At 54.2% G+C, this 24,855-nt stretch overlaps 6 protein-coding genes across 6 annotated transcripts; 5 read left to right on the top strand and 1 right to left on the bottom strand.

Moving 5' to 3' along the window:
* Nucleotides 1-3,047: 3,047 nt before the first annotated feature.
* STR3 (cystathionine beta-lyase) lies at nucleotides 3,048-4,586 on the bottom strand (the record flags this gene model as incomplete). Its single annotated transcript, XM_066774620.1, has 3 exons — nucleotides 3,048-3,206; nucleotides 3,260-4,306; nucleotides 4,386-4,586. The coding sequence occupies 3 exons, from the start codon at nucleotides 4,584-4,586 to the stop codon at nucleotides 3,048-3,050; spliced, it is 1,407 nt and encodes a 468-aa protein (XP_066634739.1).
* Nucleotides 4,587-8,217: 3,631 nt separating this feature from the next.
* Nucleotides 8,218-10,348, top strand: SSC1 (Hsp70 ATPase ssc1; the record flags this gene model as incomplete). Its single annotated transcript, XM_066774621.1, has 3 exons — nucleotides 8,218-8,244; nucleotides 8,298-8,496; nucleotides 8,559-10,348. The coding sequence occupies 3 exons, from the start codon at nucleotides 8,218-8,220 to the stop codon at nucleotides 10,346-10,348; spliced, it is 2,016 nt and encodes a 671-aa protein (XP_066634740.1).
* Nucleotides 10,349-11,667: 1,319 nt separating this feature from the next.
* On the top strand, nucleotides 11,668-12,375 carry SLS55_003142 (uncharacterized protein; the record flags this gene model as incomplete). The annotated part of the gene is made up of 1 exon (XM_066774622.1): nucleotides 11,668-12,375. The coding sequence occupies one exon, from the start codon at nucleotides 11,668-11,670 to the stop codon at nucleotides 12,373-12,375; it is 708 nt and encodes a 235-aa protein (XP_066634741.1).
* A 1,174-nt stretch (nucleotides 12,376-13,549) lies between these two features.
* Nucleotides 13,550-14,724, top strand: SLS55_003143 (uncharacterized protein; the record flags this gene model as incomplete). Its single annotated transcript, XM_066774623.1, has 4 exons — nucleotides 13,550-13,913; nucleotides 13,975-14,182; nucleotides 14,231-14,456; nucleotides 14,509-14,724. 4 exons carry the CDS (start codon nucleotides 13,550-13,552, stop codon nucleotides 14,722-14,724), a joined length of 1,014 nt encoding a protein of 337 aa, XP_066634742.1.
* Nucleotides 14,725-15,584: 860 nt separating this feature from the next.
* On the top strand, nucleotides 15,585-16,809 carry SLS55_003144 (uncharacterized protein; the record flags this gene model as incomplete). The annotated part of the gene is made up of 4 exons (XM_066774624.1): nucleotides 15,585-15,852; nucleotides 16,040-16,235; nucleotides 16,368-16,521; nucleotides 16,606-16,809. 4 exons carry the CDS (start codon nucleotides 15,585-15,587, stop codon nucleotides 16,807-16,809), a joined length of 822 nt encoding a protein of 273 aa, XP_066634743.1.
* A 6,202-nt stretch (nucleotides 16,810-23,011) lies between these two features.
* On the top strand, nucleotides 23,012-24,025 carry SLS55_003145 (uncharacterized protein; the record flags this gene model as incomplete). Its single annotated transcript, XM_066774625.1, has 1 exon — nucleotides 23,012-24,025. One exon carries the CDS (start codon nucleotides 23,012-23,014, stop codon nucleotides 24,023-24,025), a length of 1,014 nt encoding a protein of 337 aa, XP_066634744.1.
* Nucleotides 24,026-24,855: the final 830 nt, after the last annotated feature.

Here is a 24,855-nt window from a genome sequence, read left to right on the forward strand (position 1 = left end):
GCGGAGTCTGGGGTTGCGAAGCCCCCGGCGGCGGTGGTGTGCAGCGTCGGCGGCGGCGGGCTGTTCAACGGGCTGTGCCGCGGCGTCGAGGAGAGGGGGTGGGCGGAGCGCGGGACCCGCGTCGTGGCGGTCGAGACGGAGGGCGCGGCCAGCTTGCATGCGAGCGTCAAGGCGGGGGAGCTGGTGACGTTGCCCGGGATCACGAGTTTGGCGACGAGCTTGGGGGCAACGAGGGTGAGTGAAACGGCGTTTAAGAATGGTTTGAAGGAGTATGTGAGGAGTGTGGTGTATAGTGATGGGGAGGCGGCCATGGGGTGCTTGAGGTTGGCGGATGAGGAGAGGCTGCTGGTGGAATTGGCGTGTGGTGTTTCCGCAGCGGTCTGCTTCGGCGGGCGGCTCGAAAAAGCAGTGGGGAGGAAGCTGGGGAAGGAGGAGGCGGTCGTCATTGTTGTCTGTGGAGGAAGTAACGTGACGGTGGAAATGTTGGCGGAGTGGCGGAAAGAGTACCAAGACGTGGAGTAAATTGCAGAATGGAAGAAGCCCCAGGGAAAAGACACCACCTACCGGTCGCCTTTCGCGACACAACTTTCTTTACCATAGAATCCAGCAAGTAGACTGCGGCCTAGAAAAACAAACTTCATTTGAAACCTGGAGCCTACTGAAAAAGCATCCAGTATCGACAATGAATGCTGACCTCTCTTCAGTAGCGGACAATTTCATCATCGATTACAAACGGAGATGGAACGCATCGATGAAAGAAAGTGGCAACAGTCAGTTGAAAAACAGAACCCCTCCAGAGATTGCAGATGTCCGGAAATTAAGATAACCTCCTCCCATCAAGAAGCATGCTTAAGATACCAGGTCTATAAGTATGCATCTTGATTCGCTTAAGTTACAGCTCCATGTTAATACTAATATGCTGCTTATCATCATTATATTTCAACGGTAAATTATATTCGCATTCCCAGAAAAATCTCATATTGAGTAGAAGAACAGTTGTTTTCAATCCTACCAAAGGAAAGAAAAGGAAAGCAAAGCAGTCTGGCTTTTTTTCTGGACTTTGCTTCGAGTTTAATTCATAAACCTTTTCGGATAAAATCTCTCGTGGAGTCGGGTAGACTTCGAAAGAACGGCTTTTTATCGCTCAACGAAAACACAGAGAATTCAATTCCACCGGCAAAAAGCGGAATCACATGGCGCAAAGGCCACACAAGTATCACGAAGCCATGTGCACGTCATTCCAATACAAACCGCGTTCATCAAAGGCAACGCCAAAAGCGCATCCACAATTAAGCCATTTAGAGGACATGTCTCCGCGCCGAGGACGACAACCTCTATTGAAACCACTACCGGTACTCTATGAGAACTCTATATAGCGACCACATAGCTGTAGACACTTCTTTCTCTTTATTTACAATGCTCATTCTACTTCCGTTCCAAGCTTACCAACAACGGTAATGGCGCTGTGTATCAACATCTCCAAATACTGCGCTTCCTCATTACTGTTGTGATGCCCCGCGAAATTTCCAAGATATGGCCCGATGAAGATATATAGAACAATACAAAAGACGCTAGCTCTCACAAAGAGCAACAAAACGAAGTATATGGGCAACATTCGGCTACTCCTTGACACAAGGGGCCAGCATGAACATCAAATGGTCAACCTTTGTATTCAGAAGAGCAACCTTTAAAACAATATCTCAATACAACTTCGGAAGTGAAACAACTGATAGAGATCGTTGGGCATTCACATGATTAGTTTTCTCACACGATCAGGATGTCCCTTACGACATGGCAACGTGAAAGCATAAGAGAAAAGCTACGGTGCCGCCATAGATATGGAGAGCAATGTAACGAACCGCAGTTTTGTGGGGACGTACGAATCAAGGCCGTCGCTTCACTGCGCTTCGATTCCTCGTCCCTCGCTCCACCCCCCGGCTGAGGCGATTGCAATTGACCAGTCACTAACTCACAAGAATTTACTGCGCCATACTTTCAAGATGATGACTCCCAGCATCAAACGCATATGCTTCTCGCCAGCTTGATCTTATGTCAGCAATGCGCCCATACTTATCAGCTCAACGGAGTTGACGAGAGGAAACAGCACCAATTCCTCAGGCGTGGGCAAACGACGAACGAACGGAGAAGGAGAAGTGGCATGGTGTTCTGCCCCTGAATTTGTCTTTGCATCTTTTTCACTTGGGGTAGGAGTTCATAGTGGTGGCTGCTTCAAACCAGACATCGAGGTTGGTATCTTGTTTTATACGCTCGCAGGCGAGAGAAATGGAGATTTTGCCACATGCCTCATCACCGAACTCCGGCCACTGGTATGTGCCACTGAATACCATGAACCCTCAGCTGTGAGTTTCTTGGGTATCCATATGACGTACACCCCCCTCTTGCAGCCGATGGCTAGCGCGAAGAATAGCAGAGCATGGCGTAACTATGCCTTAGCTCGTTCTTAAGAAAAAAAAAATACGTAGGTAGTTGAAGCTATGGTCCGGACGAGAATGTCGAATTAAAATTTCTACATACACGTCCGGATAATGGCTTCAACTACCCATGACATGAGCAAAAAAAAGGATCCACGCTAGCCATCGGCTGCGTGAAGGAGCTGTACATGTCACGAGCTACCCGAATGACGTTGCAAGCCCATTGCACTCAACTTGAAGGACCAGCTACTACGAATCTCATCACAAAACCTTCGGCTTCTCAGTCCACGAATAAACCAATCACAAAGAGCTCTCACACTCATATCGCCAAAGAAAGTTTTCACATTTTCGGCACCCTTCCAAATTTTGGCTAAATCGCCTTCACATCCAGTGTTTTGGTATCTCCTTGCAAACCACCACGCTCTATTCACCTCCGTCCTTACCGCTTGTTACGCTTGTTTTTCAATCAACCTCCATACAATCCAATATTCGTAAATAAAGACAAACTCCAAACACCACTATGGCATTTCAGGTCGCCATCGAAAAACCAAAAAGATGACTGCCACATGAGACCATATCCATGGTACAAAAAGAAAACAAAAAGAGATCAAAATTCTACTGCTCTTCAGCAGGAGCCGTACCCGCAGCCTCAGGCTCCTTGAAGCCATCAGCAGCAATCTGCTGGCCTTCGGCGGTACCCGAAGCGGCCGGGTCGGTCGACTCGAGGGAGGAGATTCCGTTCATGGTGACCTTAACGGCGCCGGCTTGGACAAGCTGTGTGCTTTGTTAGTATTCGTATGACCTCAGATGACAACATTACGACTTACCGCTCTCCTCAAGTCATCAATAAGGTCGTCAGCGTCCTCAATGCCGACGCACAACCTGATGATATCCTCAGGCATGTTCCGCTCCGCACGCGTCTTCGCATCGATACTGGCGTGGCTCATGCGGCAAGGCATGGAGATGAGCGAGTTGACGCAGCCGAACGACACGGAGATGGCCCAGAGGCGGGCGCTCTCGACGATGCGCTCGCTCAGCTCGACGTTGCCGGTCTCGAAGCTGAGCACGGCGCCGGCACCGCGAGCCATGCTCCAGTGCAGGTCGTACTGCGGGTGGCTCTTTAGGCCGGGGTAGCGCACGCGGAAGCCGGCCTCGTTCTGCAGGAACTCGGCGATGCGCTGCGCGTTGCCCTGCTGCTTCTCCATGCGCACGCCCAGGGTCTTGATACCGCGCATCAGCAGCCACGAGTCGAACGGGCTCAGACCGCAACCCGAGGCATTGATGGTGAAGAACAGCTTGTCACCCAGCGCGGCGTCGTTGATTGCCAGCACACCCGCCATGAGATCGTGGTGGCCTGACAGGTACTTGGTACCCGACTCGTAGACAATATCGGCGCCCAGTTCGAGCGGGTTCTGCAGCATCGGCGACAGCATCGTGTTGTCGACGGCCACGACGGCGGCCGGGTTGGCGGCGTGCGTCGCCGATGCGATGGTTGGGATGTCGACGATCTTGATGAGCGGGTTCGTCGGCGTCTCGAGGAGGACCATAGCCGTCTTCGGGCTGACGACAGCTTGCACAGCAGCGGGATCCGTGGTATCGACGTGGTGCACAATGATGCCGCCGTTTGTCGAAAGGTACTTGAGAAGACGGTTGGTGCCGCCGTACAAGTCGTCGCCGGTCACCACCTCGTCGCCAGGGCGCAGCAGACGGGTGATGACATCGAGCGCGCCCATACCCGATGACACGACGAGGGCGCGCCGTGCGTTCATAATCTTTGCAAGGTGTCGCTCGAGGTGGGTGCGCGTGGGGTTACCGGACCGCGTGTAGTCATACTCGCCGCCGCCGCTGCCGGAGTCCTGCTTGAACGTCGCAGTCTGCAGAAAGTAGGTAAGTACGGAGCCAAAGCTACGAGAAGCGAGCCTGGAAGGCGGCCATGCAAGTCTGCAGCCTTACCTGGTAGATTGGGGTGCTGGAAGCATTGTACTGGTCGCTGCTCTCGGTGTAGACCAACTCGGTTGCGAGAGCGTACTTCCGACCAGTGTGCGGGCTGCTGGGTGCTGGGCTGGGCGGCAGGTTGTGGCCATCCAGGTCGACGGTTTGCATGGCCTTGCCCAATGGGCCGGTCTTCTTGGGGGCGTCGTTCGGGGCGGACATGGTGCGCGGGAATGCGGGAGTGCTTGAGGTATAAGGTTTGCGACAGATCCGAGGTGGCGGACGTCGACACAGGGAGGGGCCGAGGACGGAGGACCTCAATTGATGGAATTGGTCGGGTGGTGTTGTGGCGAGGAGAAATGTGCGGTGAGATCGGGAGAAGATGTGAGAGAAATAGGATGCAGCAGATTGGAGAGGGTCTCGGAAGCTGCAGGTACGTAGCCGGGCTGGGGTGGAGCATAAACCGTGGGGTCATAAGCCGAAGACTCATTCTTCGCGATGGCGTCAGATCCTTTGCCGCTCATTCGCTCCGAAGTCGCTCTCCGCGCCGCTAAAGTCGTTGCCGCACCCCCGGCCAACCACAGTACACTCGCCGCATCACCAATTCTCTCGCCATTCGAGTTACACATTGCCTAAATAGCTCATTCTCATGACCGCTGTTTCAAGAATGCAAGGCAGTGCGGGCAAATGATGATCTTTTCGAGTATTCCGGCGTATCTCAGTAAACCATGACTCATATTTTACTGCAGCACACAGCTCCTACGAACTCCATATCCACCCTGTGTTCGATGTACCCAAATGCGCCGATCCTGCTAGCACTCCATCAAGGGAAGAGAAGAAAAGATATACCATGCCCGTATATGGTCGGCATGAGGATATGAAGATAAGGCACCGGAAGTCGCTCTCAGAAACGTCGACATGAAATCATCTCGGTTCGACCGCGCCCCACCCCTTGCGGCCGCGGACGTCAATTTCGAACTCGAAGATGCCCTCCTCAGTACCAATGTAAAGTTTTCGCCCATCTTCGCTCATCGCCAATCCGGCCGTCCTCACACCAAAGGATGGGTTCCAGCGACCAGACATGCCGACGCGCCGACCAATCACGCCATAGTCATCGAAACCGCGAGATGCAGTCTGCATATTGCGAACACGCTCACGTGCTCGAGCCAGCTGTCTCAACCGACCCATTTCGGCCAGAGGGTCCATTGACCGCGGAGCAGATGTGGTGTTGGCATTGCTCGGGCGAGCAGCTGCTGGTGGCTCGGGGCCTGTTGCTAGAGCCGCCTCAATTGTGCGCCATGCATCGGAAGAGCTAAAACTTCGCGCACCTGTGTTTGAGGAAGATCGGTTGGTATCGTCGTTTGCGCTGCTACCAACAGTGAGGATTACGGACGCTTGCCGACGCGGTGGGTGTGGGGGGACGTACGAGCCGCTCTCACGTTCACGCTCGCTGCGGTCGCGGAGAAAGTCTCTGAGAGAGCCGAGAGACGGAAGAGCTATGTTTCTGCCTTCGTTGCTTCGGTTTCCAGTCAAAGACGGAAAGCTGTCTGTTGCAAGCTCTGGCCTTCGTTCCCGGGACTCGCCAGTGGTACTTAGATAGTTGATGCTGCGAGGGATCGAGGCAATCCTCTCGCGTTCGCGCTGCACTATGTTTCGGTGCTCTCTGGTTCGCAGCGCATCGAGGATGGAGCGCTCTTGTGCTGTCAAGCCGTGCGGGTCATTATCCGACTCGACGACTCCAGCATGCCGTCTACGCTGGAGAACCGCGCTCATGAACTCACCGACGACTTCGAGCGCTGCCGAAGTATCATTCGCCGCCGACGCTAACGCTCGTCTGTGCCTGTTGATGAGGTCTTGCTCCTGAGTCAACTCTGACTCCAGCCGCGCAATTTCCCGATTCCGCTCGTTGCTCGATGGTTCGCGAGCTCCTTCCACGTCCATCAATAACGTCTCAATTCTGATTACGCTGTCTTCTTCCGGATCCAATGACAAGACCTGTCGCGCCAGAAGCCCCTCTCTGAGATCTGCAACACAAACTCTCGCTTGGTCTTCGGCCCAGATCAAGAGATCCCACGGCTGAGGCGAGAAGCACATGGTGCGCACTGCACCTGGGCCGTGCGTGGTGTCGGGGCGCGTTGAGCGGATGACTTGGACGATCGCATCTTCGCCAAATTCGTTGGATCTCAGGAGATCCGTGTCGAATACTGAAATATAGCCACACTCAGAGCCAACCGCACAAAGCTTTCCCGAGGGAGACCACGCAGTTGTGAAATAGCCTGTTGTTGCCGAGTTTGCCGGAACATGTAGCTGCGCAACGCATATGTTTGTCCACTCGGAGCGACCGCTCCCCGCTGCCGTGTCTGTTTTGGTGGATTGCGACCTTTGCCTCGACCCGGAGCGCTCGAAAAAGAAGGCTTGGTGGTAATCACCGACGGCAACCATTAGATTTCCATCTGGTGATATCGTGGCATGGTTCATGGGGAAGGGCAGGTCCAGCACAGCTTCCTCTAATCCATGTGTTAGACAGTATACGCGGACAGTCTTGTCGTTGTTCGTGAGGACTGCGACTACCTCATCTTCTCCCCCTTCCTCTGAGCTGGCCAGCTTGTGGATTGAGATTGAGTTCACAATCTCCTCCCCGATCCTTTCATATTTCACTGTTGGGGTTGTGGAAGCAGCTGGGCGACCAAGGGGGCGGTTGCCTAGGTCCAGTGGCAGGAGGGCGTCGACGTCGGCAGCCAGGGGAGAACCGCCGTTGAGCTTGACCGCAGCAAAGTTACCCTCCTCTTCACCGCCGCAGCATAGCCAGCCATGTCCGGATGCCGTGCATCGCGTGTCGAACTGGAGGGTTGCGAGGTGGGTGCGCTTCTGAGTGGAGGTGTTGAGAGCGAATACGTCGGCGCCGCTGGCGTAGTAAAGTACGTCTTGGCCTTCGCAGCTGATGTAGTGGCGGAGCTGGTAGTGGGCGACGGGAATTGTCAGAGGGTAGAGAGTTTTGAGCGGGAGGACAAGGGAATCGGTCTCGCGGAAGCTGTGCAAGGAGCTATCAGCGTGGGTGGTGAGCGCTCAGGAGCAGCGCGCCCACTCACAGGTACTCGTCCACGGCCATTATCAACTGCTGGTAACTTTATTCGATGCAGGTGTGCAACATTGTCGTGGGAGAGCTGCGAAGATTCCGAAGTTGCATCAGACACGCATGAGCCGGCGAACGCTCATACGTCACCCGGCTCGGGGAGCGAGTAGCGACGGCCGGACTGAGAAGAGCAAGACGAGTCACGGGTGGCGCGGGGTGCGGCTAGAGCAGGCGCGAGCAGAGCAGAATGCAGCGGGGTTTCAAGCAGCGCGGAGAGCGATGATGTAGTGTTCACGCAGGACGGGAGCTCCAAGACGGACGGGGCGAGCGAGGTGTGAAGGGAGCGTCTCTGGGCTCTGTCGCCGCCGCACGACTCGCACCGCCCGCACGGTACGCGCACGTGACGACGACATTTTGCGCAGTGGCAGTCGCGACTGGCGACGCGCGCCTCTCCATTGCGCACGAAGATTTCTCGGGCGCGACGGAGCTGCGCTGCGCTGGACGGCACTGGCCTTCATCTATTGCATCATCCATTGGTCGCTTGTCCGTCCCGCGGCAATTGGCCACTCGGCATCCCGGAGCTACGCGGGCACAAGGATTGGCGCACTGACTAGCGCAGCGTAGAAGAGCTTCGAATGCTCAACTTTTTCTCTCGACCTCGCCTTCCTCCACCATCACCACCATCCCATTTATACCCCGCCGTTCCTCCTTCATCCCCGTGTCCCTCACGTCACTGCCCGCTACTTGCGACGACCTCTTCGCTGAGCGCTCCCGTCCACAATGCTGTCCTCAAGGCTTTCCAGAACCGTAAGCCCGCGCTGTTGATGACGCGCGCGACCACATGCTAACACTTGCGCCAGTTCCTGCCCCGGGCTACTGCCTTCACCCGCGCCTCTCCCATCTCCAGGTCGCCTCTCGGCTCATCCTTTGTGAGACGGTATGCGGACGAGGCTCAAGAGAAGGTGAAGGGCCAGGTCATTGGTATTGACCTTGGTACCACCAACTCCGCCGTCGCCGTGTTGGAGGGCAAGCAGCCGCGCATCATTGAGAACTCTGAGGGTATGTCATCAATTTTTTCGCGCGCCTCTTTCCCATCAACTCTGCTAACAATTGCGCCACAGGTACCCGTACCACTCCCTCCGTCGTTGCCTTCAGCAAGGATGGCGAGCGTCTGGTTGGTGTCGCCGCCAAGCGCCAGGCTGTTGTCAACCCCGAGAACACCCTCTTCGCCACCAAGCGTTTGATCGGCCGCAAGTTCACCGACGCCGAGGTCCAGCGTGATATCTCCCAGGTGCCCTACAAGATCGTTCAGCACACCAACGGCGATGCTTGGCTCGAGGCCCAGGGCCAGAAGTACTCGCCCTCCCAGATCGGTGGTTTCGTTCTCGGCAAGATGAAGGAGACCGCTGAGGCTTACCTCGGCAAGAACGTCAAGAATGCCGTTGTCACTGTCCCTGCCTACTTCAACGACTCCCAGCGTCAAGCTACCAAGGATGCCGGTCAGATCTCCGGCTTGAACGTCCTCCGTGTCGTCAACGAGCCCACTGCCGCCGCTCTCGCTTACGGTCTCGAGAAGGAGTCTGACCGCGTCATTGCTGTCTACGATCTTGGTGGTGGTACTTTCGATATCTCCGTCCTCGAGATCCAGAACGGCGTTTTCGAGGTCAAGTCCACCAACGGTGACACCCACCTTGGTGGTGAGGACTTCGATATCACCCTCGTCCGCCACCTCGTCCAGCAGTTCAAGAAGGAGCAGGGCATCGATCTCTCGGGCGACCGCATGGCCATTCAGCGTATTCGTGAGGCCGCTGAGAAGGCTAAGATCGAGCTGTCTTCCTCTCTCTCCACCGACATCAACCTTCCCTTCATCACTGCCGACGCTTCCGGCCCCAAGCACATCAACACCAAGCTCACCCGTGCTCAGCTCGAGGGTCTCGTTGACCCTCTGATCAGCCGCACCGTCGAGCCCGTCCGCAAGGCTCTCAAGGATGCCAACCTCCAGTCCAAGGACATCCAGGAGGTCATCCTTGTTGGTGGTATGACCCGTATGCCCAAGGTTACCGAGTCTGTCAAGAGCATCTTCGGCCGTGACCCCGCCAAGTCCGTCAACCCCGACGAGGCTGTCGCTATTGGCGCTGCTATCCAGGGTGCTGTCCTTTCCGGTGAGGTCACTGATGTCCTTCTGCTCGATGTCACTCCTCTGTCTCTCGGTATCGAGACCCTCGGCGGTGTCTTCACCCGTCTGATCAACCGTAACACCACCATCCCCACCAAGAAGTCCCAGGTCTTCTCTACCGCTGCCGACTTCCAGTCCGCTGTCGAGATCAAGGTCTACCAGGGTGAGCGTGAGCTTGTCCGTGACAACAAGCTCCTCGGCAACTTCCAGCTTGTTGGCATTCCTCCTGCCCACCGTGGTGTCCCTCAGATTGAGGTCACTTTCGACATTGACGCCGACTCCATCGTCCACGTCCACGCCAAGGACAAGTCCACCAACAAGGACCAGTCCATCACCATTGCCTCTGGCTCTGGTCTCTCGGACAACGAGATCGAGAACATGGTTCAGGATGCTGAGCGTTACCAGGAGCAGGACAAGGAGCGCAAGGCTGCCATTGAGGCGGCCAACCGCGCCGACTCTGTCCTGAACGACACCGAGAAGGCTCTGAAGGAGTTCGAGGACCGTCTTGACAAGACCGAGGCTGGCAAGATCCGCGAGAAGATCGACTCTCTCCGTGAGTTCGTCAGCAAGTCTCAGGCTGGTGAGGGCACCGCTACCGCCCAGGACCTCAAGGAGAAGACCGACGAGCTCCAGTCCGCTTCCCTCTCTCTCTTCGACCAGATGCACAAGGCCCGCTCCGAGCAGCAGGGTGAGCAGCAGCAGCAGCAGCAGGGTGAGGGCGAGAAGAAGGAGTAAACTTCCTCTAAGAATTTACACCTTTCCTCGTTCTTCTTCCAGCTGTCTGTTTGTGCATTAGAAAAAGCGGTCTTGCATACCTCGGGTCGGTTTCAGCAAGCGTTTTGCTTTACACGCTGCCACCATGTAGAATATCCTCTTTCACCTTTTCTGTATTAAGTCTGACATATCCTCTCTTGACGCCGGCAAAAAAAACTCACCGTTCGGGAACGTTAGGAGGGTGGAGTAAGGGTTGGGGGTCCGGGAGCGACTAAAAGTCGTCATGGTTCTTTGTTCGCTTTTTGGGTCATTTGGGCGCATGGCATACATGACTGCGTCGGAAAGACGCAGGAGATTTGTGAGTGTTCTGTAGGATCCAAATGACGTGTAATGAAAATTCTCCTCTCAATTCAGCCAGTGTCTTCCTGCCGTTGTGCTAATGTTGCGCCTATCGGGAGGCCGTAGGGTCTCGGCCTCGAAAGACCACGGCATAGCTCCGGCGCCGGCCAGTACCGGAGCTATCGTCATGCAAGTTGCAGCAACTCCAACCTGTGCGGAGCGGGATGGCGTTCCAATATAGGGTTTAGGGGTACATAATTTAACTAAGGTGAGATGTCAATGATCGCGAGCGCCTCGCGTGGGCGGTTGCGCCCCCTGACCCACAAGCGAGGAGGACGCGCTTTTATCGTGGCCAGGACTCTAAATATTGTCGACGCCTCCGATCTTCGTTTCTTTCGACTTCGAGTCTTTTCCGTTCCCATATTGCTGGACAAGAAAAAGGCGACTAAAGTCATGACCTGGCGTTTGGAAGAATCTCCTCGGTATTAACGACTGCCGTACTCCTTCCGGGTATCTTACAGCAACCCCGTCCACTCATTACCTTTGCCGCGCGTTCCCTTTATCTTTTTTCTTTTTATTCTTCGACTCCGTCCGCTCCCTGTGAGTTGGTCAACGTTGCTCTTGTTGTTGTGCTCCACTGTCGCTCATTGCTCTATTCGGTTTCCCCTCGTGTCTCGCACTGTGCGTTTGGTTGCTTTCCATGAGTAAAGGTGATTTTCAGGTTATTCGTCCTTTCGCCTACGATCTTCTTCCCCTTCTTGGCCAACAGAAGCCTTGACTCAAAGAGTTTATTTCTATCGCTTCTCGTTCCCGCTTCCTTCGTTATTCTTTTTTCGATTCCATTCTACGTCTTATTCGTTCATCTGTTCCTTCTTACCGTCGTTGCTTCTATTCATCTTCGCGTTCGATTACCGGCTTTCGTCTTTCCAAACGGGGACATATCAACAAACAGAGAAGGAACGAAGAGCTTCCCCCCGACTACCACCAAAAAGAAACAAACCATGGCCATCCTCCCCGACCGCCCCGGCATCGAAGTCACCGTCCGCATCCAAGACCCGGAGGGCCAGTCCAACCCGCTCGCCTCCGTCTCCTCGGACCGGCCGCGCACGCCGAACCCGCCGCCGGACGCGGTCGAGTACCCGTCGCGCGGCGAGAAGGACCGGGCCAACTCGAGCACGCGCTACATCGAAGCCATCCCCGACGCCGACTTCTCCATCGTCATCAAGTTCACGGCGCGCAACGCGGAGCTCGAGGGGTACAGCCTGGGGCTCTGCATTTATGTCGATGGCATGCGCGTGCAGGGCAGCGTCATCGACCTGAAGAGCCACGCGAGCCAGCGGGCGTGCTGGTACGTGTGCGACGGGGCGATGGGCTGGGAGGGCGGGAGGTGGGTGCAGAGGAGTTTGCGGTTTGACCGGTTGGTCGTCGGTGAGTTTTCACCACTCCCTGTTGTTGGTGTTGTGAAGAAGGGGCGGTGGGCTGATTTTGTGTGTGCAGATAGGAATGCCCGGGAGAGTTTGTACCAGACGCAGTTTGAACGGGCGCAGTGCTTGGGCGAGATCAAGGCGCGGTTTTACCGCGTGCAGGAGGTGGGGAGGATTCCTCATCGGGACTGCCCCAGCCCGACTAGCCCGACTGGATTGGTGAAGTTCAACAAGGTGGCGGAAAGGGCGTTGAAGGAGAAGGCGATTGATCTTCAGGCAACGTAAGTGATCGTCGAGGTTGGGGGCGTAAGGGGGAAGGATGCTGACGGTGAACAGGACGGGAAATGTCAAGAGGACGTTTGGCAGATGCGGAAGGGTCTTGACGGAACAGATCGATCCGACGGACGAGCCGTGGGCCGAGTTTACGTTCAGATATCGGTCCTGGGAGGCGTTGGAAGAGGAGGGAATCCCGCCCAAGTCGCCCCCGCCGGCCACGACGTTCGACTTCCTGAATTGATGAGAAAGACCAAGGGTTAAAATGAGACGGCGAACGTAAAGGCCCGCAGAAGTACAATAGTGCAATGCCGCCCGTCAAAAGAAGTCGCGCCCCACCGTGCTGCTGCGTCTAAAAGTGCCAGTTGGCATCGCTGGAAGAGCAGAGAGGGCAGCTCAAGATACTTAACAAGCGAGCAAGGGACTAATGCTTGAAGTAGCAAGCCCGAACGCAACCATGACAACGGCAGCAGCGCCAATCTGTGGAGCACCCCAGAGAAAGGCCGGAAAAGCTGTTCACGAAGGGTCTATGGAACTCTTCCTATCCGGATGCTTCGGCGCATGGTGACTTGAAAATCCCATGCTGCACGCCAAGAGACGAGTGCTTGCCGGTTAGCAATAGACACGAAAAAGCGCAACGCCGACCAATTACGAGAAGTAGAGTTGCGGTAGTGCTTGTGCTATTCTTGAAATGTATACGATCTTGTTGGCCTTGAGAAAGTTGCGTTGCTGCCTCACTTCATGCCTGGCGTGACTGCCTGCCGACATATAGCCGATGGTTTCGCGTGCCCGCCTGATTCGCTGATGCGCTGACGCGTTTCTTCCTCTGCACTTCCAATCAAGACACATAGCAAACGACGCGGACTACCCAGCCCTTGCTTCTCTCCGAGGCTCCTCATCCAGCTCACCGTCGGCTATCGACGTTGCAGCTTCCCTCGCAAGCAAGCGAGCGTAACGTTCTGCGCAGCCTTGCAATATTGTCGACAGGGCTTATTTCGTGCCATAGCGCAAAGCTGAGCTCACCCGCTGATTTCTCCCATTCCGTCAACAGCTCCTGCACCAGACTCAGCTAGCGTCGCTCTCACCTCTCCTTACGCACTATTTGCTGCATCACACGTTACCAAAATCGCCTTTGACTTTCCGTGCCTCTGGGCGCTCGCGTGTTACAAGACGCCACCGGCTTATCATGGCAGTCATCTCCGATATTCCCGGCCTGAAGGTCGAGGTAAGGGTGCATGGCCAGGCTCTCGACGAGTTTCCCAGCGAAGATGAGTCAGATACGTCAGACACCGCTACGCGATACATTGAGGCAACTTCCGGTGTTGAGTTCACTGTCCGGATCACCTACGACGAAGCACTCGACCCCAGGTACAAAAGTTGCGATATTCAATCAAGGCTGGAACTTGATGGCAAGCCTGCCGATAAACGCAACACGGAGAGAAAGGATTGGATAGGTAAGGAACGTAAAGAGGTCAACTACTCCGGATCCCGGAGCCTCGAGAATGGAAAATGGTACTTCCGAACCATGGCCTTTTCACAAGTCAACATCGGTACGTCCGCCCTCTTCCCTTTTTGAAATTTAGGCTGATTATACGGATGTGTCTCATGAAGTTGATGAGAACGATCAAGTTCAACGTTCAGTTGCGGAAGCGGAGGCCATCAAGTCTCTGGGAGAGATCAAAGTCACTATCTGGCGGTGCAAGGTACCACGCGGATCGCGCCCACTCTCACCTAGCAAGTATCCCCGCCGCAACTTCAACTTCATCGACAACATTCCGGAGAAGAAGCTGAAGGGCCGAGCAATCAGCCATCAAGTGAAGTGGGTTTACACCCCGTACAGATTACCGGACCAATGCTAATAGTTCAGGCTTGGGGAGGCGCAAGACATCACGAACCAATTCACTTCCAATCCGCTTCCCTCTAAGAAAATTGATGGCAAGCCCTTCGCTATATTTATTTTCCGTTATCGTTCCAAGGATGCACTGAAGGCAGAGTGCGTCATCTCAAGGACTGTTACACCTGAGCCACTTGAGAACCGTCCAGTTGAGAGCTTGACGGCGGAAGAGGCCCGTGAGCTCGTGCGTCGCCTCAAGGTTAGTCTCGCATTCTACAACTTACTTCTGGCTGCTGATTACGCGATATCAGGACCAGCAGGGAGCGCGCCAGAGCCCGCCGCCCGAGACCAAGCAGGAGGTCAAGCAAGAGATAAACGACGGGTTCGACCAGGGAAAACGCACGAGCGGCGCTGTTGTCGTTGACCTGGGAAGTGAGGATTCAGACGTCGAGATCACCGGCGTGCGGAAGCGAAAGCGTCTGCGCACTTCCGGACCTGTCGAGGTCATCGACTTGAGCGATGACTAAGGGAAAGGCAACAAGGCGTGTGCACTTCTCATTTTCACTTGGCGTAGCTCGGCGTATGCACTGATCGTGCTTAACGGTGGGACGGCACTGGCTTCGCGGGCGCTTGAGGAAGGGTTTCATAATCAGGCTGACGAAGACATGAGTATTGGCTTAGCGGCAGGACATGGAAATAGCACAGACGTCAAGCTAGAGCGAAAGTCAGGCAATATTGAGAATTCTTGTTTTTTCCCTTTCCTGGTCGGCTTTACCATTTCTCTCAGTTCATGGGGTTTGTAGCCTTTTTTTTTTTTTTTTTTTTTTTAAAGAAAGAGAAGTTCGATCTAGAAAAGTGCATATGTGTCGTTTGCGAAGTTCGTCTATCAGTAGGGTCTCACCTTCCGAAACTGCGTTCGTCAGAGGCCGTGAATTGCACCCTGGGCCACCACCTCATCCGAATGAGGCTAGCGTGGCTGGTCAGGCGCGGATATATATCCCGTACCACCTCGTCGCCGGTTCACCTAACACCTCACCCACTACAACACCGAAACTCTAACGCTGCATGCGTTTGGCCCAGCGCAGGCCTTTGGACGCTGCTCTGGCGACAGTTCTTGAGAGCCGGCATTGGCGCTTACTGCGACAACCTCTGGCTCGAGGTTTCTACACCCACCCTCTCTCGCTCACCTTCCAAAGACCTCGGTCTTCTTGTCCGGAAGATCCGACACCGCGACATTTCCGCCCGTCCAAGATCCTACTACGCCGCTTCACTACCGACTACTGAAGGCACTTTTCCGTGCTCGAAGCAAAAGTCACTTCACCTCGATAGCTGTGTCCCGCCGCTACTCTCTCACATCAGCTTGTCAGTTTAAGCGTCAAGTCCAACCATGGCTATCATCTCATCGGTTCCTGGAGTCGAGGTGGAGGTGAGAGTGAATGGCGAGCGAGCTGAGGAGTACATGGACAGCAACCAGGACGATTCGGACAACAAGGCGATACGATACATCGAAGCCATATCGGGCGCCAGATTCACCATCCACTGCACCATTTCGTCTTCATGCGATCGTCAAGGCAAGGACATTTACGTTAAGATCATCCTTGATGGGGAGAAGATTAAGGGAATGGTCTTGTTCCTTAATGATTCCAAGGAGGGCGGTACACTGCATATGAACTATGCCACCTCAATCCATAACGGGCAACTAACCGGAGCACCTATGGTGTTTTCAGAACTCGATGTTGGTGAGACTCATCTAAGATTCGTTCCGATGCCCGAATAACCTGTCAGAAGATAAAAAGTGGAATACATTACCGAAAATGATCTAACATGACGTTTGCTATTTAGATGAACACAGCACAGATATCTCAGACGGAACGATGCAGGAAAAAGTCATGTCTATGGGAGTCATTAGCATACAACTCCACAGAGGTCTTGCAATTGCGAAACAAGGAACTCCGCGCAATCGCACCATTACGATGAACAAGATTGGAAAGGTCCCCGAGAAAGCTCTCAAGGGCAAACCTTTGTCTCATCAAGTCCAGTAAGTTCGGATACCTTCACATCAAGCCACCATTTCATCGCTGACCTACGATAGGCTTCAAGCATTCCAGCCAGTTACACAGAACGACAGTTGCAGACATGGCAACTTTCTTTGTAATGACCCGGAAAACAGGCCGTTCGCTGAGTTCATTTACCAATACCGATCTAAAACCGCACTTCAAGCCGAGGGCGTCATCCCGAGGACGCCGTCGCCAATACCGCTTGAAGACCGCCCGCTCGAAGAATTGAACCCGGAGGAACTTCGAGAGCTCTTGCATCGATCCAGGGTACGGTCACCAAGTCTTGACAGTCTTTGTCCTTGTTTTCTCATTTCGTTCTATAGATACGAATAACTGACCAATTGGCTATAGGAGAAAATTGCAGCGGCCACTGCAGTCAAGAACGAGAGCGAGAGCGAGGTCAAGAGCGAGGTCAAATCGGAAGACAATGCCAGCGCCAATGGGCCCAAGAGGGCTCATGATCGGTCTGAGCTGGAATTTGTGGAAGCGCGACCGGTCAAGCGTCAGCGTACCTCGGGATCGGCTCCGGTCATCATCGACCTATCCGATGACTGATGCTTTCAACATGGGTTGGATGAAGAGGCGTTCGGCCTCACTCATTCGTTTTCTTGCAGTATTGAACAGGGCAGAGACTCTCCATACAGAGTCGGAATTGGCATCATGACCACGGTTATCCGCAGACGATATGCATCAGATGGCCACAAAAGTTGGTGAGAGGGGGGTAAAAGTTGCAGAATGGCCAAAAAGATAGGAGTTTGGGTCAAGAGGTTAAGGGGGCCTCATTGATTTATGGTAGAATGCAGCATTTTTGGTTCTGAAGGTCGTCGTTATTACGTCTTGCGTTATGGCTTTGATGTCTGTTGAGGGTGTTTCACTGGCCAGAGAAGTGTTTGGTGTTTGAAGCGAGTCCATGACGACGCCGCGAAGTGCAGACGAACAGTTCCGCATCCTGACGAAGTCGACAAACACATCGGATGCGCAGCTGGACAAAGTCATTTCACGAGCTGATTCCCCCGGCGCAGCTGCCCGGCGAACGGCGGTGCTCGGTGGGCGGGCGGCCAAGTGGAGTGACGGGCGCAGGGGATCGAAACAGGCAGGCAGCTCGCAGCACGCCCGGGCACCAGCACAGAAGCAACCGGGGACCCTGTAATATATAAAGCTGGCGACCGAAAGCCCAATTAAAGATGGTTAGTGCGATGGGCAGGCTCCGGCTCAATACATCGCCACCAGAACCTTAAGGCAGTAAAATCCAAGGGTTTGTGATCTGTGGATTACCCAAATAGGAATTGAACACTTCTAAGCAGTTCATAGGTTCGATCCTACCTAGCGTCATACTTCGGTTCCTGCACTAGGATGGGGTGGGGCTTGTGGATTCCGGGGTTGCTTTTTTGCTTCCTTGATGCACTGCGCGCTTTCACCTTTTCCCCCACCACCTTTTCTCAAGCTCCCCTCTTTTTTGGAAACAGCCCGCTGCTACTTTCCTTTTCGAACCACCACCCCCAGCAACACGCCAACATCTACCCCTGCCTGACAGAGCCCACCGACCGCAACGAACCCACCCACCCCGATATTTCCCGACGACAACCCCACCGCCGACACACCCAACCACCGCGCCTCCAAGGTTCACCTCGCCGCGCCCGCCCACCGCACTGGCCTCTCGACTGGGCGCTGACCACCATGTACATCGCCTCACCCCAGCGTCTTCGCGCTCCGCCTCCCGGCCACCGTCGGCTCCAACCTGACGCACACCGCAACGACGACGATCATGGCAACGACAACCCTCTCCCGTCACTTGCTCTTCCTCCGCGTGTCGGCGTTAAAGCCGCTCCTGCCACTCGCCGCTTTGTGACGTAAGCGACGCGGCGAGCGCGCGGGTGTGAAGGCGCTGCTCAGTGAGGCTCGCGAAAGTTATCTCCGGCGTGAGACGGTGCACTTGGGAGCGGACGGCGGAGTGTCTGTGCGGAAGAGAAATCGATAACTAAAAGTTTGTACATAGGTCTAACTCGCTGACAACATCAAACCCTATCCCGTAGCCAGTGTATCATCCGTAATAATGGAGCTGTTGGAAAATCAAACGACGACAACAACTTTGCGTTCCTGGATAGTTCCGGCAAAGGAAGTAAAAACTGAACATCTTTTCCTTCGGCCTCTAATAGGGATATGCATTCTGGCAACCATGCAAGACCAGCGCGTGAAATTAGCCCACCATTTTGAACAAGAAACTCCATCAGGGAGAAATCTTCAGGAGAAACTTTTCTTGACTTTCCTATAAAACAGATCAATGAATCCAGCGCGGTATGACCATCGGATCTCATTGCATTGACATTCGCGTTGAACTCCAATAACAGGGTCGCTATCGGCAAATCTGAAAGGCATATCGGCTTGAAACGCTCCTTTCGTTTGCGTCGATTCTTTTCGCTCTGCAACACATCGCAGTTGGGATCTTGTCCACTCTCGAGGAGAACTCGAGCAACACCTGTCGCTCTGTCTCTGACTCCCCCACGCCATGAGTGGTAAAGGGGGAAGATATTCCCATCTGGGTGCACAAACAGCCACTGGAATGGATTTAAGCCCATATACTGGGCTTTTATATTAGCGCCGTTGGCCAGAAGAAGCTGAGTCATCGATGTGTAGTCGAGTCCAATTCTTCTATTGGGAGGGAGCACGTCGGGAAATGTGATGGCTTGGCAGAGAGAAACAAGCAGAGGCTTGTCTTGGTTAGAACTGACAATCGGAGCTTTCGATAGCTCAAGTTTTCGCCGCATGTAGAGCAAGAGGTTGGATACCACAGCAAAAGACGTTCCGGAATTGGTTGTGGAGTATAAATGCTCACACTCTCCAGTATAAGGACGAGGATCAGATGCTGGGATAGGTTGTATATCGTCTATCATCTGGTATTGACAAGTCAAAGTGGTTGTTTCAGCCATGAAGCAATAGTGCCTACATGCTGCGAGGAGCTCTAGGGGCTCAAGACGGCCGTAATAGCCTCTGTTTGAATTCTCATTCGGATACTGAAGCCGCGTAAGGAAGAATTTTGCAAGCTCGGTGTATCCATTCTGAGGCCGAGAGATAGTGTGATGGGAAAGGCAAAGCTGTCGGAACCCCGGTTGGTTCAAGAAGGCTCGCGCCGTCTCGTGCATAAGTTGAACGCGGTCTTCCTTGACGTTGAGTTCTATGAGGCCTCCACAGCGGTCTTTCAGTCTTTGGAAGAATTCTGACACTGTTTTTGCATCGGAAGGGTGACTGAGTCGACGCTCGTGGCACTCCCGAGCGGTTTTGCAGGAAGAACAGCGGACGATATCGTAGACGTCGTTGAGCCGAATTTCTTCTTCAGCACGGAGAGTAATCTCCAAGACAAGGTAAGCCTCCCATCTGAAATCTTGGGGGATTCTCTCAATGATCAACTGGTAAAATTCGTCCAGCTCTGGGGGGATCCGCTCGAAAAATAGTTCCAGATCATCGACCCTTGGATTGCCCCTCCGTCGTAGGGAAATGTTGACATCATCCATGGCAAGTTTTACCCAGAGAAAAACGCCGTCGGCTTTGGCGAGAACAGCCTCAACCAAGTAATCGGTCTGATCTCGTGTTGTTGGTAACGACTTTGGAACCGCGAAAGATTCCAGAGATTCTGCAAGTCTCCCTTCCGTATAACTTCGAATGTCTTTTTGGGTTTTATCTTGGATTTTGAAATTCGTGTAATGCCCAAAATTTGTTTGGAATATTTGCCGTGGTCGGCTTGAGAAGAAGATTTTACAGCGCACTGCTGATCCGGACTCGTGGTGGATCAAACGTCTCATGAATGTGGAAATGAGTTCGAGGTGACCTTCAAGCTCGTCTAGAGCGTCAATGAACAAACAGATCTTCAGCTTCGTGTGATTTTGTTCCAGGATAGAGAAGAAGGCATGCCGTAAGTTGCTTAGGCTCCAATCAAGACTGTCTCCATTTGTAACAGGCAAGCAGAACTCGGAAACCTCCTGGCACAGACTAGGAGCTTGCCTGAGGATTTGGTGTAGGAGACTTCGTAACATTCCCTCGAAGGATTTCTGAGCCTTGGATCCTCGGTGGTGGAAGAAAAACCCCGCTCGTATAAGTGATCCTGGCTGATTCCAGCTTTCCAAAAGTTCTTTTGTTCTCCGGTCCTTGTAGACGAATTTCATGAGTGTTGACTTGCCGGCGCCAGGCTTCCCCTCAATCCAATAAGCTCCATTTTCTTCTAGGAGCCAGGGAGCGAATTGAAGTGACTCATCACTGAATATCCACTCGAAAGTGGATTGAAAATGAGGAGAGATACCGTCGAATCGATGGGTAAAGACATCTAGCCAAAGCGACTTGAGAATTGCTGAGGAATGTACGTCAGTGTTGGCGAGTTCCATTCAGCTGTGCTTGCTTACTCTTGGCCGTATAATTCTTTGGTTGTTTCGGGGCAGACTTTGAAGCATCAGCCTTTCCGTACTCGGCCCTATCCCTATCTTCGAAGCTGCCATTGGCTGATGTTCTTGGAACAGAGCGTTTGTTGTTGTATGCCGTCTCATGGCCAATGATATTCCTGAAACAGTCCATGACTCCAGTGTAGTGGACGTCGCCAGGGGCGAACTTGACCATAGCTGAATGGTCTTCATCAATCGGACGCACCTCGCCCATTGAAGCACGTGAGCAGCTTTGGATGGCCGACTCTTTCTTCACCATAATCTTTCTCGGACCGCTCCGGCTCCATTTGCCGTCAGTGCATTGCTAAGTGTAAGGTAAGCATTTTGCATCCTTGTATTATCATTGCATGGCTTACTTCGACAGTCTGGGTAGTTTTTGTCTCATAGAACGAGAACAACGGGAACTTCCTCGTGTATTGAAGGTTGCTGAAGTACGTGTCGAGAGTTTTCAGATACTCGGATCCCGGTGATAGGTTCGATATCAGTTGTTCTGTTGGTTTTCCGTTTACCATTGAAATCAGCTGATCGGTCTCCATCCCATCGTTTGGAACTCCAAAGAGGAGTATCTTTTTGATTCTTCCCAGGATTGAGGGCTCCTCGCCACAACTCGGCGCTAGAATGACCAGGGCCTCTTTCAGGATGATTCCTCCCAGACTGTGTGCGATGAAGACGGTTGGTTTTGAAGAGATCCATCCAAGGCCTACAGCTGTTAGGCGATTGACGAGCTCCAAAGCAATGTCGGGGATCAACTTGAAAGACGTGCTGTCGTTCAAATGGGTGTCGTAGCCGTAGATGATCGTCCTGATACCGGGGGTGTTTTTCGGTAGCCCGTCCCTGAGCCACATGAAACTGTGCTCGTCTCCACGACATTGCCAGGACCCAAACGGATGGCTTGCAAGTCCGCTGATGGCTATGCAACTGATACTCCGTCAGATGATTGAAGACAGGCAGAATAGGAATCGTAAACCAACTTGAGCACGTGTTTGTCATCATCAACTTCGTTCAAGACTGTGAAGTCCAGAAAGTGGAGGTCAACAACAATTCGAAACTCGGTGTGCTCGTAGTCTGTCAGAAAGGACCACTGCTGGCCGTCTCTCAGCTGTAGAGGAAGCGGGTAGATAGTGACTGTTGCATCTTTGGAGTGGGCTGCCTCCGACGAAACCAAGCTTCGGGCAAGCGAAAAGACGTGTATTGTCGGAGTGCCGTCTTCTGTGGTCAAAAACCGTTGCAAAAGTTGTACGACGCCAGCCTCGTCGATGTTGGGCGGGAGCTGACGGACACGATAGGTAAGAGTTCGCTGATCGCGAGCCATCTTATGGGCAGCACGGCGCCGTTATTCAAGGATGTCGGTCCCGACGTCCCGTCGGACATGACAAGTAAGGCGGGTGTAGAGGGTTCTGATGGCAGCAGCTAGAGTTGCCGACTTCATGGCCGTGCATTCATTTTGGTTGAGTGGGGAGGGGAGGTACTGAGATGGAGATGGGGGAGGCAAGGCTGGAAAATGAAGCGGTCGAACCGCCCCCACTGATACCCTGTTCATTGGATGACTGTAGAGGGGGCGCACCATATCTCATCATTGGTTCAAAGTCGCGTCGCACAAAGCTAGCCCATGCAGGCTTGAGCGGTCTTCGGGCAAGGATATCGTCGGGTAGAACTTCCTCAATCTGACAATTGCGCCCGCAATTGCTGGTCTCGCATCAGCTGTCCATCCAACACTAAGTTGAGCAAAGCTCGAAAGCATTGTGTTACTTTCAAGCTGTTGCGAAATGTTTGCATACTGGTAGCGGGCTTGCGGTTTTTAGAGAGGCGGCACAAATTATGCACAAATTATGCACCGGTCTCGCGCGTTCATTAGCGCCGGATCCGAGCGAGCTGCTTCGGACCATTCGCTCTTGATCTCGGTATGCCGAGGAGCGAAACGACTCTGTGCAGTGAGTCAGCCGTGTAGTAAGCATCCAATATTGACGAAGCACCTGTGGCCGCTTATTGTTATACCCGTTTGGATCGTTGAGTTGCCCGCATCTAGCTCCAAAAGGGAAAGCGGCGCTGAATATACTCACTCCGCAGACACTCCGCGGCCGAGAGCATTTGTGCATCAAGACATCTGAAAGGATTCGATCTATAATCATCGCAAAGTAAAATCATATAAGAAGACAAGCCAGCACCATGCACCGCAACCCATTAATTCCCACATGAACCAGTTCTCCCTCCAACATCTCCTCCGCTCCACCATCAAACAAGCCGCAAAACCAAAACACTTCTCAACAACCTTCTTCCCATCATCCTCCCCAATCCCCCGACCCTACACAACAACAACAACAACCGCCACCATGTCCGCCGCCGCCATCGCACCCCCCTCAACCATGAAGGAAGCCCAAGTAACAACCTGGGGCGCCGCCCCGCACTGCACCACCGTCCCCACCCCGGCGCCCCCCGCAGAAACCGACGAGCTCGTCCAGATCCGCGTCCTCGCCGCCGGCCTGCCCACCCTCGTCCGCTCGCGCGCCGCGGGCACGCACTACAGCACCGCGGCCGCGCGCCTCGCCAACCAAACCCCCCACGTGCCCGGCGTCGATGGCGTGGGCGCGACCGTCCCCGACGGCCGGCTCGTCTACTTCGCCACCTTCGCGCCGCTCGGAGGGACGTTCGCGCAGTACGTCAACGCGCCGCGGGGGGCGCTGGTGCCGGTGCCGGTCGATGCGGGGAAAGACGAGAAGGCGATCGTCGACCTGGCGGTGCAGGTTGCAGGGCAGATGAACCCGGTCATGGCGTCGTGGATGGCGCTGGCGGCGCGGACGAGCGACTTGAAGCCGGGCTTCGCGGCCGTCGTGGTCGGGGCGACGGGGCTGGCGGGCGCGGCGGCGGTGGGCGTCGCGCGGGCGTTCGGCGCGGGCAGGGTCGTCGGCGTCGGGCGCGACGCGGCGAAGATGCGGGCGGATGGGCTGGGTTTGGACGCGGTCGTCGTTCTGGACGGCGAGCGGACGGATTACGGCGAGGCGGCCGGGGCGGACGTCGTCTTGGATTTCTTGTACGGCCCGCCGACGCTGGGCTTGCTGAGGGCGCTGCGGCCGAAGGGCCCGGTGCAGTATGTCCAGATCGGGACGGTGGTGGACAGGGATATGGCGCTGCCCGGAGATATCTTGAGGAGCAAGGATATCACGATTAGGGGGGCGGGACCGGGGTCGTGGCGTATGGAGGACTTTGCGGCGGAGGCGCCGCGGATGATCGAGGCGATTGTGGCGGGAAAGATAAGGCCGTACAAATTCCAGGAGGTGAAGTTGGAGGATATCGAGGAGGCGTGGGGTCAGAAGGGCGGAGATCGGATGGTGATTGTCCCCCAGTGAGCCGTGATGCGGAGAGGCTTGCTCGGCCGTTAATAGATCTCTTGAATTTGTAAGTTGCACTCGAATCAGCAGACACATTTCATATCTACCATGCAGTTATCACCCTCTTGGTTTCAGTGACGAGTTCCGCCCAGGAGAAAGCCGAATGATTAAATGAGATATAAGTATTCATTGGAGTTGGCGGAACCTTGGATGCTCTCCTACATAAGCTGGGCAGGTATATGTCAATTTCCGAGAAATGACAACAGCCGCTCTGAGAAGACTCCCAGATCCGAATAAGGCTGGGACTTAGGATAACACCTATGAAGATCTTGGCGTCGCCTGGTAAGCTGTTGACGGGTTTCTGGGCGGCCAAACTAACGCAGCGGCAGCTCTGATTGGTTTGCCCGTGAACTGAGAAGCCGAAGTAAGGTTTTGTGATGAGATTCGTAATAGCTGGCCCTTCAGTTTGGGTGTAATGGGGATGGTGGTTTGCAACGTCATTCGGGTAGCTCGTGACATGTACGTCATGTGGACACCCAAGAAACTCACAGCTGAGGGTTCCGGTATTCAGTGGCACATATCGGTGGCTGGAGTCTGGTGATGAGGCATGTGGCAAAAACTCCATTTCTCTCACCTGCGAGCGTATAAAACAAGATAGCAAGCAGCCTCGATGTCTTGATGCAAAGACAATTTCGGGATTTCAATATATCGTCACTTCTCCTTCTCCGTTCATTCCTGATTCAATGTCTGGTACTTCTCCTTCTCCGTTCGTTCGTCGTTTGCCCACGCCTGTGATATCGGCGGAGTTTCCTCTCGTCAACCCCTTCAGCTGATGAGTATGGACGCAT

Source organism: Diplodia seriata (assembly GCF_021436955.1).
Source record: "Diplodia seriata strain FDS-637 chromosome Unknown scaffold_3, whole genome shotgun sequence".
Lineage (NCBI taxonomy): Eukaryota > Fungi > Ascomycota > Dothideomycetes > Botryosphaeriales > Botryosphaeriaceae > Diplodia > Diplodia seriata.